At 41.0% G+C, this 19,878-nt stretch overlaps 1 protein-coding gene and 1 long non-coding RNA gene across 3 annotated transcripts in view; both read left to right on the top strand.

Annotated features, from left to right (window-relative positions):
• Window positions 1–19,878, top strand: part of LOC127529255 (uncharacterized) — a 481,587-nt gene that overhangs the window by 251,267 nt on the left and 210,442 nt on the right. The window lies entirely within an intron of this gene.
• The window catches only part of fibcd1a (fibrinogen C domain containing 1a), a 349,438-nt gene that overhangs the window by 129,316 nt on the left and 200,244 nt on the right, over window positions 1–19,878 (top strand). Inside the window, 1 exon segment of the mRNA XM_028808633.2 lies at window positions 11,494–11,653. Within this exon segment, the coding sequence (XP_028664466.2) occupies window positions 11,494–11,653 (160 nt within the window).

A 19,878-nucleotide genomic window follows, 5' to 3' on the forward strand; every position in this document is an offset into this window, starting at 1 on the left:
ATACTGATGCTCTGTGCAGGAGAGGACAGAGCCGACTATACTTACTTAGAAGGCTGGCGTCCTTCAACATCTGCAATAAGATGCTGCAGATGTTCTATGAGACGGTTGTGGCGAGCGCCCTCTTCTACACGGTGGTGTGCTGGGGAGACAGCATAAAGAAGAAAGACGCCTCATGCCTGGACAAACTGGTGAGGAAGGCAGGCTCTATTGTTGGCATGGAGCTGGACAGTTTGATATCTGTGGCAGAGAGACGGGCGCTGAGCAGACTCCTGTCAATCATGGAGAATCCACTGAACAGGATCATCTCCAGACAGAGGAGCAGCTTCAGTGACAGACTGCTGTCACCGTCCTGCTCCACTGACAGACTGAGGAGATCGTTCCTCTGCCACACTATGTGACTCTTCAATTCCACCCGGGGGGGTAAACGTTAACATTATACAAAGTTATTGTCTGTTATACCTGCATTGTTATCACTCTTTAATTTAATATTGTTATTATCAGTATGCTGCTGCTGGAGTATGGGAATTTCCCCTTGGGATTAATAAAGTATCTATCTATCTATCTATCTATCTATCTATCTATCTATCTATCTATCTATCTATCTATCTATCTATCTATCTATCTATCTATCTATCTATCTATCTATCTATCTATCTATCTATCTATCTATCCTTCATATAGTGCCTTTCATCTATCTATCTATCTATCTATCTATCTATCTATCTATCTATCTATCTATCTATCTATCTATCTATCTATCTATCTATCTATCTATTATATAGTGCCTTTCATATCTATCTATCTATCTATCTATCTATCTATCTATCTATCTATCTATCTATCTATCTATCTATCTATCTATCTGTCTATCTATCTATCTATCTATCTTATATAGTGCCTTTCACATCTATCTATCTATCTATCTATCTATCTATCTATCTATCTATCTATCTATCTATCTATCTATCTATCTTATATAGTGCCTTTCACATCTATCTATCTATCTATCTATCTATCTATCTATCTATCTATCTATCTATCTATCTATCTATCTATCTATCTATCTATCTATCTATCTATCTTATATAGTGCCTTTCACATCTATCTATCTATCTATCTATCTATCTATCTATCTATCTATCTATCTATCTATCTATCTATCTATCTATCTATCTATCTATCTATCTTATATAGTGCCTTTCACATCTATCTATCTATCTATCTATCTATCTATCTATCTATCTATCTATCTATCTATCTATCTATCTATCTATCTATCTATCTATCTTATATAGTGCCTTTCACATCTATCTATCTATCTATCTATCTATCTATCTATCTATCTATCTATCTATCTATCTATCTATCTATCTATCTAAAGGCAAGTAAATACGAGATTGATTTTCCCCTAAATGAGCTGTCCGCACCTCATATACGTACATACTGTATATACTCACGTATACTGTAAAAATCGATCATAAAATCAGACCCCGACTTATACACCCGTTCAAAAATGCGACCCTTACATTTTTTTTTACATCTTCTTTCCTCCTCCAATCTCACATCAGTTTCTCAGACATATCGCATTTTGTTGCAGCAGCACAGTTACTTCAATGACTTTTAATTTAAAACCAGCTTCATATTTTCTTCTGATCGAATGCTCCATCGTAGATAACGGATGCTCTTACTATAAAGATGTATGAGGGTGTGAGATACAAAAAAACACAAAACAGTGCAGACGTCACTTCTGAATTTCCGCATTCGACTTATACGACCGACTTTATAAAGTACCAGAGATTATACGGTAAAATCAAGCCCAACTTATCCGTGGGAGAACTTAAACATGAATATTTGTGGTATTTATTGGTTTATTTATCGATCTCTTGATTGATTTGTATTATTTCACCTGTCCGTCTGTGTCTTTGTTCTTTTTATGTCCCTGCTGCTCTTTGTGTTTAAATTCCCCCTTGGGCATAATCAAGTTTATCTAAACTCATGTAATTCACAAAATGTGCCCACTTGGAGCAGAGCTGAAGTTGCCCGGCTGCTATTTTGTCTTTCTGGCCAGACGACCGTCAAGCCCACCTTTTGAATTCTGTCTGCATGACAGCAAAATGCTGGCCTGGATGTCGCCTCCTTGTTTTGGGAGTGAAATGCCAGCGTGTGAAAAGCGGAGCACAAATTGATTTGTGAATCACTTCACACATTTGACTCTGCATTTCCACACCTACGAAAATCCATATTTATGTTATAAGTAATTATTTCAGAATGCAGTTCTTGACATTCTTCCCAGATGTTCCTGCCAGATTTCTTGCTCAGCGGCGTGTCTTTGGTTTATCCTCCCACCCCCCCAACTGTACAGACCCCCCGGCGTGGCTCCCTTCACCTGCCAGTTAGAAGTGCCGGACTGGATGGATGGATGGATGGGTATTCTGACTGGGTTTGAGGAAGATCCCCTATCTGTAATGGATAGAATACCAGAATGGAGGTGCAGCCTGGCCGGGGTGGTCCTTGGTTTCTGTCCCAGTCGGGATGTCCAGATAATGGATGGACGAGGGACAAATGGATATTATGAACAGTTTGTCCCCTTGCACAAGAGGTGGCTGCAGCCCAGTCTGGACACCAGCAGGGTTACTTGGGATTTGTAATTCAGAAGGGCGACCCTGTGGGGGTCCTTTGGGTGCAGCAGGGGGAGCACTGAGAAGTGCGGACCCTCTATTTCAGGGAGCTTTAATATGACCCGGAAGTGCTGCTGGCATACAGTGCAATGACACCAGAAGTGCTCGCAGGTCCGACATTAAAGGAGGCGCCGCACCTCATGCAGAAACTCAAGAGTCAGGAGGATGCTGGAAGCTCACAGAGGAGACACAAAGAGAGATGGAGGTGCTTTATTGGCCATTGGTCCGGTGCTGGACGGGTTTGTTTTTGTGATAAAGTACTGTTGCCTAATAAATAACATGTTTATTTTATCTTGAAGTGGTGTGCGACCGAGTTGTGCCTGGTGTTTGGGCTCTGGGCGCCCCCTGGAGGCCACACAGTTCTCACCGCTTATGAGATGTAGTGGTTAGCAGCTCCACCTAATGGCCATTGGAGGTCCACTCACATCCCAAACACATCCATCCATCCATTTACCAACCCGCTGAATCTGAACGCAGGGGTCTGCTGGAGCCAATCCCAACCAACACAGGGCACAAGGCAGGAACCAATCCTGGGCAGGGCGCCAACCCACCGCAGTCCCAAACACATTAAATTGGTAAATCTAAACGGTACTGGCATGAGTGAGTACCATTGTGGGTGCATGGGCGAGTGTGATCCTAAATCAGACCAGTGTTAGTTGCACCTCTGGTTGAGCATAAGGGTTCAACTTCACAGCACCTGCGTTAAAAGAGGGTCAGTCAGCTGAGGAAGGCAAACAGGACTGCCCCCTAGTGGCCAAGTGAAAGTCCTGCACCATCCAAGTGAGATCTGGAAACATTTCGGCAGGTTTTCATGTTGTCGGACTGTCACATTTGCTTTTGGATATTTTTTTCTTTGTCCGCTTGATGACAGAACTCTTGACCAATGAATGAAGGGGAGAGAGTCGGGCCTTTAATTCAAAAGCCCAACTCCACGTGAAGGGGCTTGTGTTTGTTTTCATTGATGGATCTGTTTATGCCTTATAGATAGATAGATAGATAGATAGATAGATAGATAGATAGATAGATAGATAGATAGATAGATAGATAGATAGATAGATAGATAGATAGATACTTTATTAATCCCAATTCCCATACTCCAGCAGCAGCATACTGATAATAACAATATTAAATTAAAGAGTGATAACAATGCAGGTATACAGACAGACAATAACGTTGAATAATGTTAACATTTACCCCCCCGGGTAAAACTGAAGAGTCGTATAGTGTGATGGAGGAACGATCTCCATCAGTGGAGCAGGACGGTGACAGCAGTCTGTCGCTGAAGCTGCTCCTCTGTCTGGAGATGATCCTGTTCAGTGGATGCAGTGGATTCTCCATGATTGACAGGAGTCTGCTGAGCGCCCGTCGCTCTGCCATGGATGTCAAACTGTCCAGCTCCGTGCTTACAATAGAGCCTGCCTTCCTCACCAGTTTGACCAGGCGTGAGGCGTCCCTCTTCTTTATGCTGCCTCCCCAGCACACCACCGCGTAGAAGAGGGCGCTCGCCACAACCGTCTGATAGAACATCTGCAGCATCTTATTGCAGATGTTGATGGATGCCAGCCTTCTAAGGAAGTATAGTCGGCTCTGTCCTCTCTTACACAGAGCATCAGTATTGGCAATCCAGTCCAGTTTATCATCCAGCTGCACTCCCAGGTATTTATAGGTCTGCACCCTCTGCACAGTCACGTCTGATGATCACGGGGTCCAGGAGGGGCGAAGTAAGTAAGGTGGAGTGGTGGCTCAGGGACTAAGGATGAGGAAGGTTGCTGGTTCAAATCCCGTTCCTCCCAGAAGGGACCCTTCTCCGTTAGGCCCTTTAGTCCCACCACTATGTGCTTCAGAAGAGGTCATCCACCCGAAGCTAAGCATGCTCAGGCCCGGCCAGTACTTGGATGGGAGAATATCTAGGAAAAGCTTAGGTTGCTGCTGGAAGGGGCGTTGGTGAGTCCAGTAGGGGGCGCTTACCCTGTGGGCTGAATGTGGATCCCGATGCCCACAGTGCAGTGACGGGGACATGGTGTTGTAAATATGGTGCTGTCCTTCGAATGAGATGTCAAACTGAGGTCCTGATCTCCGGGCAACTTTTGAAAAGAGGAGGGGCTACCCCCTTGTCCAGGCTAAATTTCTTATCATGGCCTCGTCCATTCTGGCCCCTTATTCATCCCCTCCCTCTAACTGGCCGTCTCTCTCACCAGTACATCACTTAACAGCGGTGAGTGTATTGGCTCAAAAATGGCTGTTGTTGCAGCATCCAGGCGGGTGCAGCCCATTGGTGGTCTGAGAGCTTTGAGTAGCGAGACAAGTGCTGTATAAAGGGTACTTCCTAAAAATTGCCTTTTATTTTTTTAGTTTTGTGAGCTGGCAAAAAAAATAATTACCAAAAATGCCAGCCTGACTTAACAGTGCCATCTGAATCAGTCAGCGTGTTCCTTTACCCCATGCGCTGGCCCTGGTGCTGCTGGAGCATCTGCAGCCGCTTGACAGTACAAGGTGGTACACCGCAGCAGTCAAGAATGGAGATCATCACCAGCCGAAGTGCATTTGGAGCTCTGGGTCGTTGTGGTGGTGGTGGTGGTGGGATAAACGGTGCCTCTTGGTGTCCATAGCAGACAGACTTTTAGTATCGATGATCGGGGGGGCCCACTTCAGTATCCAGAGCGCACGCCCCTTCAGTTACATAAATGACGCCCCTCTAACTTTCCTTTTTTTTTTTGGATCAGGCACACTGTGCCACCTTCTGCAAGATGCCACCCATGTCACCAGCATCACCACTGATCAGTGCCTGGACAAGATGTTGAGCTGCATGCTCCATTAGACCTTTTACATGTTAATCTACACGAATGAGCGACAGCGGCAATGTGGCCATTGAAGGTTAGCTGGTGATCAGTCATCACCCCGAGGTGGCACACTGACTGGGTAGGCATTAGTGACGGTGACGGTGAATTAAAGGACTGGCTGGGACGATGAGGGGCTCAGTTTTTTTTTTTTTTAACTGGTTGAGTCACTACTCAGGTGGGATATCAGTATGGCACATTGAGATTCAAGCTGACGCCACGTTGTCCTGTGGAAGGAACATCAGGTATGGCTGAGTAGCATTGTCATAGGTGCGAAATGAGATGCCACAGTAGTGAATAAGGGGGCCAAATCACCAAAGGGGACAAGTCAATGAAACAGATGGAGGGGAGGGGGGGGCCCTACCCTACGTCATTAAATTAAATGGTCGAGTCTCCATGGCTTGAAATCACCAAGTAGGACATACCCCCAATACTCCAAGTATGATGAGTGCCCATTGTTTGCCACGGTGTCCTTGTGTTGCACTGTTTGAGGTGTCGTCATCCATCTGTTAAGGTGCTGCGTTCATCAAGTCTTAATCCAGCCTTGGGTACCCGCGCTGGGTGGCACCCACCTTAGTGACACTTGATGCCATCGGGCCAGGCACTGGTCCTTGAGTCTTTCGCCTGCCTGTACTTCCCTGATATCAATTGCAGAGTCTTAAATAAAACCACAGTTAAAAAAAAAAAGGGAATATCATTTGTCTGCTTTTGCTGACCTTTTCGTTTATAGCCACATAGTGCATGTAATTTATTGCTCCTTATGGAAAGTGACAAGCTGAAAAACGAATTTTAACTCTTCCACTAGATATTATGATTATCTAGCAATGCCCAGTGGGCTTGCTGATGTAACAGATATCTGTGGAGGTTTAATGTGAAATCCGCAGAGATTACATTCTTTTTCTGACAGCGTAAATCTCCTGATTTGTAAATCAATATTTTGTAGCTGGTGTGATAGAAACACAGACACAGACATCGTGAGAAAGGTTTGGGGCCGCCACCCGTACAACATCCCTGGCTACTGCAAAATGGCTTTTTTGAAAAGAGCAACAGTACTTCACAAGACTGAGTCCAAAGCAGAACTATTCATTGGGTGGTAAGATGGCGGCTTTAAAAGGCCCTATAGGAAGTGACGTCATCGAAAGGGGGCCGGAACTGGAAGTGACGTGGTCTGGACTGGAAGGGACATCATCTAAGGGCCTGGAAACAGAAGTGACGTAATCAGAGGGCGAAAACACCCACAAAAACAACAACACACACACACACACGGAAACCGGAAGTGAAATCATCGGGAAGGGGCCCGGAAACAGAAGTGACGTAATCGAAGGGGGAAAACACCCACAAAAACAACAACACACACACACACGGAAACCGGAAGTGACATCATCGGAAGGGTCCAGAAACAGAAGTGACGTAATCGAAGGGCGAAAACACCCACAAAAACAACAACACACACACACATGGAAACCGGAAGTGACATCATCTGAATGGGCCCGGAAACAGAAGTGACATAAACGGAGGGGGGATAACACCCACAAAAACAACAACACGACACACACACACACACACACACGGAAACCGGAAGTGACATCATTGGAAGGGCCCGGAAACAGAAGTGACGTAATTGGAGGGCGAAAACACCCACAAAAACTACACCCCACCCAGCACCCCCCCCCCCCCTACTCTCACGACACACACACTTGGAAACCGGACAGTACATCATCGGAAGGGCCCGGAGCAGAAGTGACATAAACGGAGGGGCAAAACACCCACAAAACACACAAACACACACACACACTATCATCACGGAAACCGGAAGTGACATTCATCGGAGAGGGCCCGGATAACAGAAGTGACGTAATTCGGATGAGCGGAAAACACCCCACAGAAAAATACCCCCCCCCCCCCCCCCCCCACCCCCACACACACACACACATACACACACAGAAACCGCAAGTGACATCATCTAAGAGCCCAGAAACACAAGTGACGTAACCGAAGGGTGAAAACACCCACAAAAACAACACCAAACACACACACACACACATGGAAACTGAAAGTGACATCATCGGAAGGGCCGGAACCTGGCAATATTTCTTGGGGAAGGTGTGCAGGGAACTGAGAAAGACAGTCAGCGGACCCCGCCGCCCCCTGGTCGGATGTGGTATTACAATTACTTAAGCCCTTTAGCCGCCTCCTACTCACATGTGTGTAACAAGATCAAAAATGATTCATTACCTGGAGTGTAAGTGCCATCGTGGATGGACTGGCAGCCCGAATGGGATGGAGGGTGGATGCTTGCCCGGCCCGGATGCCATAATGGAAGGGCAACATAGAAGGGGGCATAACCTGGCCGAAATGAGACTTGATTATTATCGCAGTCTGGGTAAAATATTAATGGAGGGGCTGAGGGAGGTTGCTAGTCAAGAGCAGCCACCCCACCTGCACGTCAGAAGAGGTCATCCACCTGAAGCTAAGCCTGTCCAGGCCTGGCCGGTACTTGGAGGGGAGACCATCTGGAAGAAGCTTGAGTTGCTGCTGGAATAGGCATTGGTGTGGCCAGCAGGGGCGCTTACCCTGTGGTCTGAATGTTTATCCCAATGCCCCCAGCTGTTAAAATGGCACCGTCCTTCTAATGAGACGTATAACTGAGGTACAGACTCTGTGTGGTCAAAAAAGATCCCTGGGTATCCTTCATAAAGAGTACGGGGTATTTCCATGTCCCAGCTAAGTTGTCCTCCAAGGCCTGGTCATGCTGGCCCCCTGATCACCCCTGTCTCTGATTGGCTAACTGTCTCTCACCCCTTCACCACCTAACAGCTCATGTGTGGGGAGTGTATTGGTGCAAAAATGGCTGCCATTGCATCATTCAGGTGGATGCTACATATTAGTAGTGGTCGAAGTGGCTCCCCACTCACGATGTAAAATGCTTGGAGTAGTGAGAAACATGCTCTATAAATGTAAAGAATTATTATTATTGTTATTATTATTATTATTACTGTTATTATTATTAAGAGCAGTTCCTCCCCCTGTGCAGTGGATAGCTGTGCTTCTCTGGCATGGACCAGGTGTCAACACCCACAGGGATTCATGGGAATCATAGTCCCTTCTGGGGTCCTTGGTGGGCCCTGGGGGGCAATGCAGAGAGAGAGAGAGATCACCTGTTTCTTAGAGCTACAGCATGACCCGGAAGTGCTTCTTGTACTGGAAGTCCTGCCGGGTTCAACATAAAAGGAAGCCGTCCAGCCTCCTCCAGCTGAGTCAGAGTCGGGTGGTAGTTGGTGACATTCAATGGAAGGTGGAAGTGTTTTGTCTGACATTTGTGTGTAAAAATGTTGTTGAGTAATAAAAACAAATATTTTATTTGAGCCTAAAATTGTGTTGGGTAGCATCGTGTCTGAGGTTTGGGGCTCAGTGGTGCCCTTGTGTGGTCACAGGAGCTGGTAAGGGTAGTAACTCACAAGATTTGGGGGGAACTTGGGGTTCCATAGTGTAATGAATCCCAAAAAACACCTCAGGAATGTCCACTAGAGGGGGAAAAAAACATTAAACCCAGACTAGGAAGGAAAAGGGCAAATGTAGAATCTTTATAAATTGAAAGATTTACTTTCATAAATATGCTCTGTTAACAGCAAAGCTCTGAAAAACACAAAAGGCAAAATAGGAGTTGACTGCAATAGGGAATCCCAAGGCGAGCAACATCCCAATACACAAATCCAAAAGAATGGTCAAAAGAGCAGAGCAAAAGGTCCAAATCCAGAAAATTCACAAAAAGCACAGAAAACCAAAATCCCAAAAGACGTTCATCAAGCTCAGGCACATTCAATGAAACCGCAAGGGACTGTCGATTTCCTCAGCCTTTATAGGACTGAAGACAGCACAGCCTATTGGGGAAACCACCCACAAAACACATGGAACAAAAGACAAGATACATAAACACATAGAAATGAAATGATTGACAATATTAACATAAACAGAAGAATCAGAAATAAGCAAAACAAAAGACATAACAAAGGATTTTGAACGTACCTGAAACTTAACAAGAACATGTGTACAGGTCCTACGTCAATGATTTCTCTAAACCAGAGGAGACCAAAGGGAGTGTTTACACACAATGATGTCAAATGACACTGAGGGTTTCCCGTAAAGTTTCAAAATCAAGCCATGAATCTACAGCACGCTTAACGGGTGTTTAAAGGGGAAGAACCGTAGCACCTCCATAGTTACTCTTTATGTGTTAGTGCCTAGTGGTTGTGATTAGTGAAAAGCGAAATGATTCACGTCAAATCAAATTTGCAGAGGATTTGTGCAAAATTGAATTCGCAGAGATACAAATCATGTGAAGTGAATTCTCAGGCAAAACAATTTGAGAAAAATTTAATTCAAAGAGAAATAGTTTCTGTGAAATTGGATCTGCAGAGAAATGATTTCCGTGAATTTGAATTCTCAGTGAAAAACAATTCACACAAAATTAAATTTACAGCACAGTGATTCAGGCAAAATTGAATTTGCAGAGGTACGATTCACGTGAAATTAAATTCTCAAAGAAACAATTTGTGCAAAATTGAATTCAAATAGACATGATTTATGTGACATTCAGTTTGTAGAGAAAAGCTTCATGCCAAATTGAATTGTCAAATAAATCATTTCCATGAAATTGATCTCACAGAGAAATGATTCATGTTAAATTGAATTCTCAGTGAAACCATTTGCATAAAATTGAATTCAAAGGGATATTTTTAGTGTGAAATTGAATTTGCAGAGAAATGATTTCTGTGAAATTAAATTCTCAGTGAAATAATTCACAAAAAATGTAATTTGCAAAGATGTGATCCACGTGAAATTGAATTCTCAGAAAATTGATTCACGCAAAACTGAATTCAAAGAGACACAATTTGGGTGAAATTCAGTTTGTAGAGAAAAGCTTCATGCCAGATTGAATTGTCAAAGAAATAATTTCCATGAAATTGATTGTTGTGAAATTGAATTCTCAGCAAAACAATTTTCACAAAATTGAATTCAAAGGGATATGGTTTGTGTAAAAATAAATCTGCAGAAAAAAAAGATATGCGCAAAATTTCACTTGCAGAGACACTGAATTCTTAGCAAAACAATTTGTGCAAAGTTTATTTTTACAGCACAATAATTCACACAAAATTGAATTCACAGAGGTGCGATTCATGTGAAATTAAATTCTCAATGAAACAATTTATGCAATATTGAATTGAAGTAGACATGATTCATGTGAAATTCAATTTGTAGAGCAATGATTCATGCCAAATTGAATTTGCAGACAAATAATTTCCATGAAATTGAACTCACAGAGATGCGATTCACGTTAAATTGAATTCTCAATGAAATAATTTGCAAAAAATTGAATTCAAACAGATATCATTCGTGTGAAATGATTCACGTAAATTGAATTTAAAGAGACATGATTTGTTTGAAATTTAGTTTGTAGAGGTAATATTCAGGCCAAATTCAATTTGCAGACAAATAATTTCCATGAATTTTAACTCACGGAGATACTATTCACGTTAAATTGAATTCTCATTCAAACAATTTGCACAAAATTGAATTCAAAGAGATATGATTCGTGTGAAACTGAATTTGCAGATAAAAAAGATTTGCGCAAAATCAAATTTGCTGAGATGCATTTTGCATGAAACTGAATTCTTAGCAAAACAATTTGTGCCAAGTTTATATTTACAGCACAGTGATTCGCGTAAGACTGATTTTGCAGAGAAACAATTTGTGCAAAATTGATTTCACAAAGAAACTATTCACTTGAAATTGAACTCTCGGCAAAACAATTTGCACAGAATTGAATCTGCAGCAAATGCACAAAATAAATTTTGTTTTACTTAAACAGTGAAATTCATGTCGGACAAATCGACGCTCCTCATCACAGGGATCACTTCCTTGGGGCCGATGGTGGTCTCCGCTAACCCATCTATTTTCTGCTCTTTGTTTATCTCCAGCTACTGTCTGAAAGCCAGATCAACATGGTGAAGGTGGTGAACTCGGTGAGCGATGCCCTGAACAGCATGCAGAAGGAGCAGGGTGTCCTGAAGACCCGTGTCAAAGCTGACCTACAGAGGGCGCCGGTTCGAGGTCTCCGGCCCAAAAGCTGTAATAACGGTGAGGGCACCAATGACGGCATGTCTTTCATTTCGTTTGGAATGTCTTTTAATAAACTTCATGCCACACATCATCATCATCATCAGATGAGAATGGTGGTTGGGGTCATAGCAGACTTTCACACCAAGAATGCAGCATAATTGTGGTCAGGCCTTATTAGTAATAGTGGTAGTGTGAGTCAAACCCAGGCTCATGGTGGAGTCTTTAAGTTTGGAGATGATAAGTTTCATTGCGATTTTGATTTACGATGAATACTACTAGTTTTATTAATTCATTCGAGTCTTATAAGGTGTGTGTATCTTAACTCATTATATCGTAACAGACAACTTTGAAAGTATTTTAACGCTCTTTCCTCTCTTAATGATTCACAAAATTGGACAACTTCAGCCATCTTCAGTATTGCACTTGGTTCAGATTGCACCCTGTGCTGTACAAAGACTTCTTGAACATTGTCATGAAATTTTTATTTATGATCAGCATGTCTTCAGTAGAGTCCTTATTATCAGAATTGTACGTCTGCGGCAGTAATTGTACATAGTGCTACTGGGGTTTGATGGGGGGGGGGGGGTCTCGGCTTCATAGATATTGTGAAAGGCACTATATAATAAACAGATAGATAGATAGATAGATAGATAGATAGATAGATAGATAGATAGATAGATAGATAGATAGATAGATAGATAGATAGATAATGTAAAAGGCACTATATAATAGATAGATAGATAATGTAAAAGGCACTATATAATAGATAGATAGATAGATAGATAGATAGATAGATAGATAGATAGATAGATAGATAGATAGATAGATAGATAGATAGATAGATAGATAGATAGATAGTGTGACAGTTTAGGGTCTCCGTGACCCCTTGAACCCTCAGACCACACGTCAGACACCAGGTAAAATCCAAAGATGAATATTTATTATTATATCTAATGTGCACAAAGCACATACACTCCACAATACTCATATAATTAATAAACAATAATCCAATCAATAAACAATCCTCCACACTCCCAGACGCGTTGCCACCCTTCTACCCAACTCAGCTCCACTTCTGGGATTTCCCATCGTCCTTTTATATTCCTTGACCCGGAAATGGTTCCAATCCTACAGTCCATGATTCCTGATCACTTCAGGGTCAGATTAAAAGTCCTTTTCTTCAACCTGGAAGCACGTCGTTTCTTCTGGTCATGTGATCATGACGCACTTCCAGGTTATAGGGCACGTAGCACTCTGTAAGCCTCCCTACAACAGCTCCTGGTGGTCCCCATGGTATCCAGCAGGGTTATTTATAAAAACTACACCATCCATAATGCCCTGCTGGAATTTGGGGACCTTCCATGCTGCTGGGAGGACTCCATCTAGCGGCCTGGAGGTGTGGACCGGAATATTCGGCCGGCCATCCCTCACAATATGTAGATAGATAGATAGATAGATGATGTTAAATGCACTATAGATAGATAGATAGATAGATAGATAGATAGATAGATAGATAGATAGATAGATAGATAGATAGATAGATAGATAATGTGAAAGGCACTATATAATAGATAGATAGATAATGTGAAAGGCACTATAGATAGATAGATAGATAGATAGATAGATAGATAGATAGATAGATAGATAGATAGATAGATAGATAGATAGATAGATAGATAGATGATGTGAAAGGCACTATATAATAGATAGATAGATAGATAATGTGAAAGGCACTATAGATAGATAGATAGATAGATAGATAGATAGATAGATAGATAGATAGATAGATAGATAGATAATGTGAAAGGCACTATATAATAGATAGATAGATAGATAATGTGAAAGGCACTATATAATAGATAGATAGATAGATAGATAGATAGATAGATAGATAGATAGATAGATAGATAGATAGATAGATAGATAGATAGATAGATAGGGCACTATATAATAGATAGATAGATAGATAGATAGATAGATAGATAGATAGATAGATATTGTGAAAGGCACTATAATAGACAGACAGACAGACAGACAGACAGACAGACAGACAGACAGACAGACAGACAGACAGATAGATAGATAGATAGATAGATAGATAGATAGATAGATAGATAGATATGAAAGGCACTATATAATAGATATATAGACGAGTGCCGCCATTGGGGTGCCTCCCCGCCCCACACAGACAAGCAGGGTGAAGTCATGGCGGTGCTCCTAATTTAATATTCTGTGTACTGCTTAGAGTCCCAAAGGCAGGACACCACCCCAGACAGACACGTCAAAGTTGCTTCCTCACAGCTCTGGGGTCTCTCCGTTGGCACTCACACTATCCATGTAGTTTTCCGTGGAGTTTTGCCCATCTCTGATGTTGTCCTCCCAGATGCCTCAGTGTCGGTGATGCCAGATCATCTCGGTGTCAGTGAGTGTCGCCGTGTGTTTCAGTTTGCTGCCAGCCTGTCCAGAGTTTGGTCCTGCCCTGCACCCAATGTGGCTGAGATGGCATTCAACCCATACAGTCCGAGGCTGGATAAAGTAGATTTGACAGATTAGACGGTTGGATTAAGAATGTAAAGAGTCCAGAGTGTGAAGACAGCCTATTGGGTTTTCTACGACTGTTTTAATGTTTTTCACCAGCCCGTGATAACTGAGCTGTTTTAAGCTTTACAGTCTGCTGCCCCTTCGACCTGAATGAGCTCTGCCGTCAGCCTGTCCCTTCACAGACAGTGTAGTTTAAAGAGTTAAGAAGTTGAACCCCAGTTCTCAGGGTCACACATTCAGACCCCAGCCTGGGCCTGCCTTTGAGCGTTTGCACTGTGTCTTACCTGGTCATGCCCTTGATTGGCGCCATAACCTTTAAACTCTTGCTGTGCCAGGTGTAGTCTCAGTCATTTAATTCTTACATCCAAGTTGTGTAAACAAGTTTTTGAGTTCTGCAAATTGGGACCTTAAAACACATAAACATGAAAATCCATTATAATAAAATATGCAGAATCTTTGATGTGATACACCTTGACAACACAGTTAGTAATAAAATCCATTTCAAAGAATGAGTGGTGAATAAAATCAAAGGCAGACTGCATTGTTTTAGACCTCCTTTGTTCCATGGCGTCTGCTCCCTTATATTAGCATCACAATGAATGGTTGGCTACCTTAGAGCCTCAGCTGACAATATTGTCTTATTTTAATGTGCTATTAAGCCCTCTTCTTATCTGCCTACAGCCGTTTGGGGTGGCTGCTCTGCTCCATTGCACTCGTGTGTGTGTGTATATGTATGTTGGTGTCGCATCGAGTGCGTATTCCTGCTTTGTGCCTTCTTTCAAGATCATGTCAATCCCAACTGTACATCCACACGCAGCTCTGATAATGGATGGATTCATTTTGTCGTTTCTTTATGAAGCCTCTTAGCTCAGGTACTTGGGATATTTTCTCTTCTTTGCCATTTCCCCATGATTGCTTATTATCCAATCAGCTGGCACTCTGGATGCCCGCTGTGATGAGGGCTGTTGTGCGAATGCTGAGCACAGTTAAGTGCAGCGCCTCAGCAGGGCCTCCACTGCTGTGGAAGACAACATTGCTCTTTGGCGCGGGCCGCGTGTTAGGCAGGCAGTGTGGCGGAAAATCTCACCGCTGCCTCGCTGTGTGACCCTTAGCAAGTCACTTCAAACGAGAAGAAGGATCTTGGCAAGTGCTCGCCTCAGAAGTCTAGGACACGCCATGAAAGGCACTATATGCACACCTGTTGGCTGACAATGCAGCACTGCAGGCCTTTTTAGTGCGATCTCGCCCTGTTTCAGATGTTACAACACGTGGGCTGAAAGTTGTGTGGGACAACGAAGAGCAAATCAGCATGGGACTCGTCATGAAACACAACAGCATTCAGGCCACCAAAGGCCACACGGATATTTTGCAGCGACTCGTATTGACAGATGTCATGATTGTTCTACTTGTGTGGATATCACTGCTACTTTGTTTTCTGTTCTCTCAACACCATTTTGAATTTCTCTCATTTCACCACCATTTCGGCACTTTTTGTATCAAAGCAGTCATGCTGTGTTGCCTTTGTTAAGGAAACATAACATGACATGACGAAACAATTACGTTTATGCTGTAATATTATAACTTTAGAATTCTATGCACCATAACACAACATAACATCCATCCTCCATTATCCAACTCACTATATCCTAACTACAGGGTCACGGGGGTCTGCTGGAGCCAATCCCAGCCAACACAGGGCGCAAGGCAGGAAACAAACCCCGGGCAGGGCGCCAGCCCACCGCAGACAACATAACATGACATGACAAAACAATAATTACAATTATACTGTAATATCATAGCTTTAGAGTTCTATGCACCATAACACAACATAACATGAGAAAACATAATAATTACAATTATACTGTAATATTGTAGCTTTAGAGTTCTATGCATCATAACACAACATAACATGAGAAAACATAATAATTACAATTATACTGTAATATTGTAGCTTTAGAGTTCTATGCATCATAACACAACATAACACGAGAAAACATAATAATTACAATTATACTGTAATATTGTAACTTTAGAGTTCTATGCACCATAACACAACATAACATGAGAAAACATAATAATTACAATTATACTGTAATATTGTAACTTTAGAGTTCTATGCACCATAACACAACATAACATGAGAAAACATAATAATTACAATTATACTGTAATATTGTAACTTTAGAGTTCTATGCATCATAACACAACATAACATGAGAAAACATAATAATTACAATTATACTGTAATATTGTAGCTTTAGAGTTCTACGCACCATAACACAACATAACATGAGAAAACATAATAATTACAATTATACTGTAATATTGTAGCTTTAGAGTTCTATGCATCATAACACAACATAACATGAGAAAACATAATAATTACAATTATACTGTAATATTGTAACTTTAGAGTTCTATGCACCATAACACAACATAACATGAGAAAACATAATAATTACAATTATACTGTAATATTGTAACTTTAGAGTTCTATGCATCATAACACAACATGACATGACAAAACATAACATTTACAGTTGTATGGTATATTATATTTTAAGAGTTCTATGTAACACAACATAGCATGACATGACATTTAGAGTTTTATGTTAAATTTTAGAGCTCTATGCAACATAACAGGACATGCAGTGACAAAATATTATATTTAGAATTATACTCTGTATAATATTTTTAGAGTTCTGTGTAACACAGCATAGCATGGTATAACATAACAAAATGGCATGACATAATATAACATGAAATGACAAAACATTTACACTGTATGTTATATTTGCATGTAGCCCATGAAATAACATAACAGAACATGGCATGACATGACATTAGCAGACATGACATTGCATGCCATGACAAAACATAACATTTAGAAATAATACTGTAAATTATTTTTTGGAGTTGTGTGTTACACAACATAACATGACAGGCATGACATGACATGACAAAACACAACATTTATTGTTACACTGTGCGTTATATTTTTAGAGATCTATGTAACATAACATGGCATGAGATGACATAATTTAACATGACATGATAAAACATAACATTTAGATTTATACTGTATATTATATTTCTAGAGAGCTATGAAACACAACGTAACATGACATAACAGGACATGGCATGACATGATAAAACATAACATTTAGATTTATACTGATATTATATTTCTAGAGAGCTATGAAACACAACGTAACATGACATAACAGGACATGGCATGACATGATAAAACATAACATTTACAGTTACTGTGTACAGTATATTATACTTTTAGAGTTGTAGGTTGCACAACATAATATAACATAACATAACATACCATGGCATGACATGACATCAGCACATGACATGACATTATATGGTACGACAAAACATAACATGTTGAGATATGCTGTACTGTATATTAGACTTTTAGAGTTCTATGTTACACAAGAAAACATGACATGGTGTTTAGAGTTTTATGTTTGGTGTTTTATATTACATAACATGACATGACAAAACATAATATGACATGACATGCTGTGCCATAATATTGGGAGTTCTATGTAACATCATGTAAGGTGACAAAACTTAACATTAAGAGTTATACTGTATATTGTATTTTAGTGTTCTGTGTAACATATAATGATATAACATGACTTATTTATACTGTATGTTATATTTGTACATTTCTACATAACATATGTCATGGCATTATGTGTTATGCTATACTCTGTGGCATATTTAGAGTTTTATATAGCACAACATAAAATGACATGATATGACACACAATAATATGACATCAAATCATTTACAGCTTAATATTATACTTTCAGAGCTTTGCATACCATAACATGATATTTTTGTTATGTCATTGCATTGTTACATACAGTATTTAGAGGTCTATGTAACAAACCATATAATAACATAAAATCACACAATATAACACACAATAGTGTAAATTGTCTAAATTTAGAGTTCTATATTATATTTTCAGAGTTTTACATTATGTTTATGTACAATAACATAATATAACATTGAGAATTGTATGTGACATCTTTGGGGTTCTACGTAACAACATAACATGACATGATATTTATATTTGTAAAAGTTATATTTTAGAGTTCAACATGACACAAAATGACTTGACATTCAACATTTTTGTCTTGGTATTTGTGTGTTATGTCTTACTGTGTGGGTGGCATGGTGGCGCAGTGGGTAGCACTGCTGCCTCGCAGTTAGGAGACTTGGGTTCGCTTCCTGGGTCCTCCCTGCGTGGAGTTTGCATGTTCTCTCCGTGTCTGCGTGGGTTTCCTCCCACACTCCAAAGATATGCAGGTTAGGTGCATTGGTGATCCTAAATTGTCACTAGTGTGTGCTTGGTGTGTGGGTGTGTGTGCCCTGCGGTGGGCTGGCATTCTGCCCGGGGATTTGTTCCTGCCTTGCGCCCTGTGTTGGCTGGGATTGGCTCCAGCAGACCCCTGTGACCCTGTATTGGGATGTAGCGGGTTGGATAATGACTGACTGACTGACTGACTGACTGTCATACTGTGTTATATATTTAGAGTTCTATGTAAAACAGCATAAAATGACACAAGATGACACATAAAAACATGACATGACATGGCGCACAATTACATGATATCACAACATTTAGAGTCCTACAGAGCTTAACATGACATGACATAACAAGGAGACAATAGGTGGGACAAAAATGACGAGGAGAGTCGCAAATCAAAAAAGTAGCTCAGGTCGAAATCAAGAGTCACAACAATCTTTCTACTGAGACAAACCAGAATCAAAACTCAAAGGTCCAGAATGAAAGCAAAAATTCTTGAAATGGAAAATCAAACTAAAAGTCTCAGAAAAGTCACAATAGAAGGTTTGTTTTTTTTTCGTATCTGAAAACTCAAAATACCCCAGGAGTGCTCAGGATGACCTTCATTCTGCATCTCTGATGACAACAGCTATGTCTAGAACACCAGGGAATTCTGGGAAACATTACGGTGAAGATCACATATGTAAACAACACCAGGGAAAAAATGAAACAGCATTGCAGTAAAATGCTAATAAATAAATAAATAAATGATTACTTATTCAGAAATGCCTTAAACACAGAACAGAGACCTCGGATTCAAAATCCCTGTGGCCCAAAACCCTATAAAATACACAGAGAATGTCAGACTCTATGCAGGAAACTGTATAAAAAATTGAAGGAAAGCAGTGAACAAATGTAACTTATTAAATTCACTTCAAAACGCAAAGCCAACCTTCAAATAATATTATATACGTCATTCCTGCCATCCTGCCCCAGGCCCCACGCCTATGGGGGCTCCGCTTCTGAGATCCGCGTGTCCCGTTCGAGCGGATTTGTCAAGTTCTATTCTCCAGTATATACAGTACTGTGCAAGAGTTTTAGGCAGGTGTGATAAAATGCTGTAAACAAAGAATGCTTTCCAAAATGGAAGTGTTAATCATTTATTTTCATCAATCAACAAAATGCAGTGAATGAACAAAAGAGAAATCTCACTCAAATCAATATTTGGTGTGACCACCCTTTGCCTTCAAAACAGCATCAATTCTTCTAGGTACACTTGCACACAGTTTTTGAAGGAACTCAGCTGGTAGGTTGTTCCAAACATCTTGGAGAACTAACCACAGATCTTCTGTGGATGTCGGCTTCCTCACATCCTTCTGTCTCTTCATGT

The sequence above is a fragment of the Erpetoichthys calabaricus genome, chromosome 9 (genome assembly GCF_900747795.2).
Source record: "Erpetoichthys calabaricus chromosome 9, fErpCal1.3, whole genome shotgun sequence".
In the NCBI taxonomy this organism is placed as follows: Eukaryota; Metazoa; Chordata; class Cladistia; order Polypteriformes; family Polypteridae; genus Erpetoichthys; species Erpetoichthys calabaricus.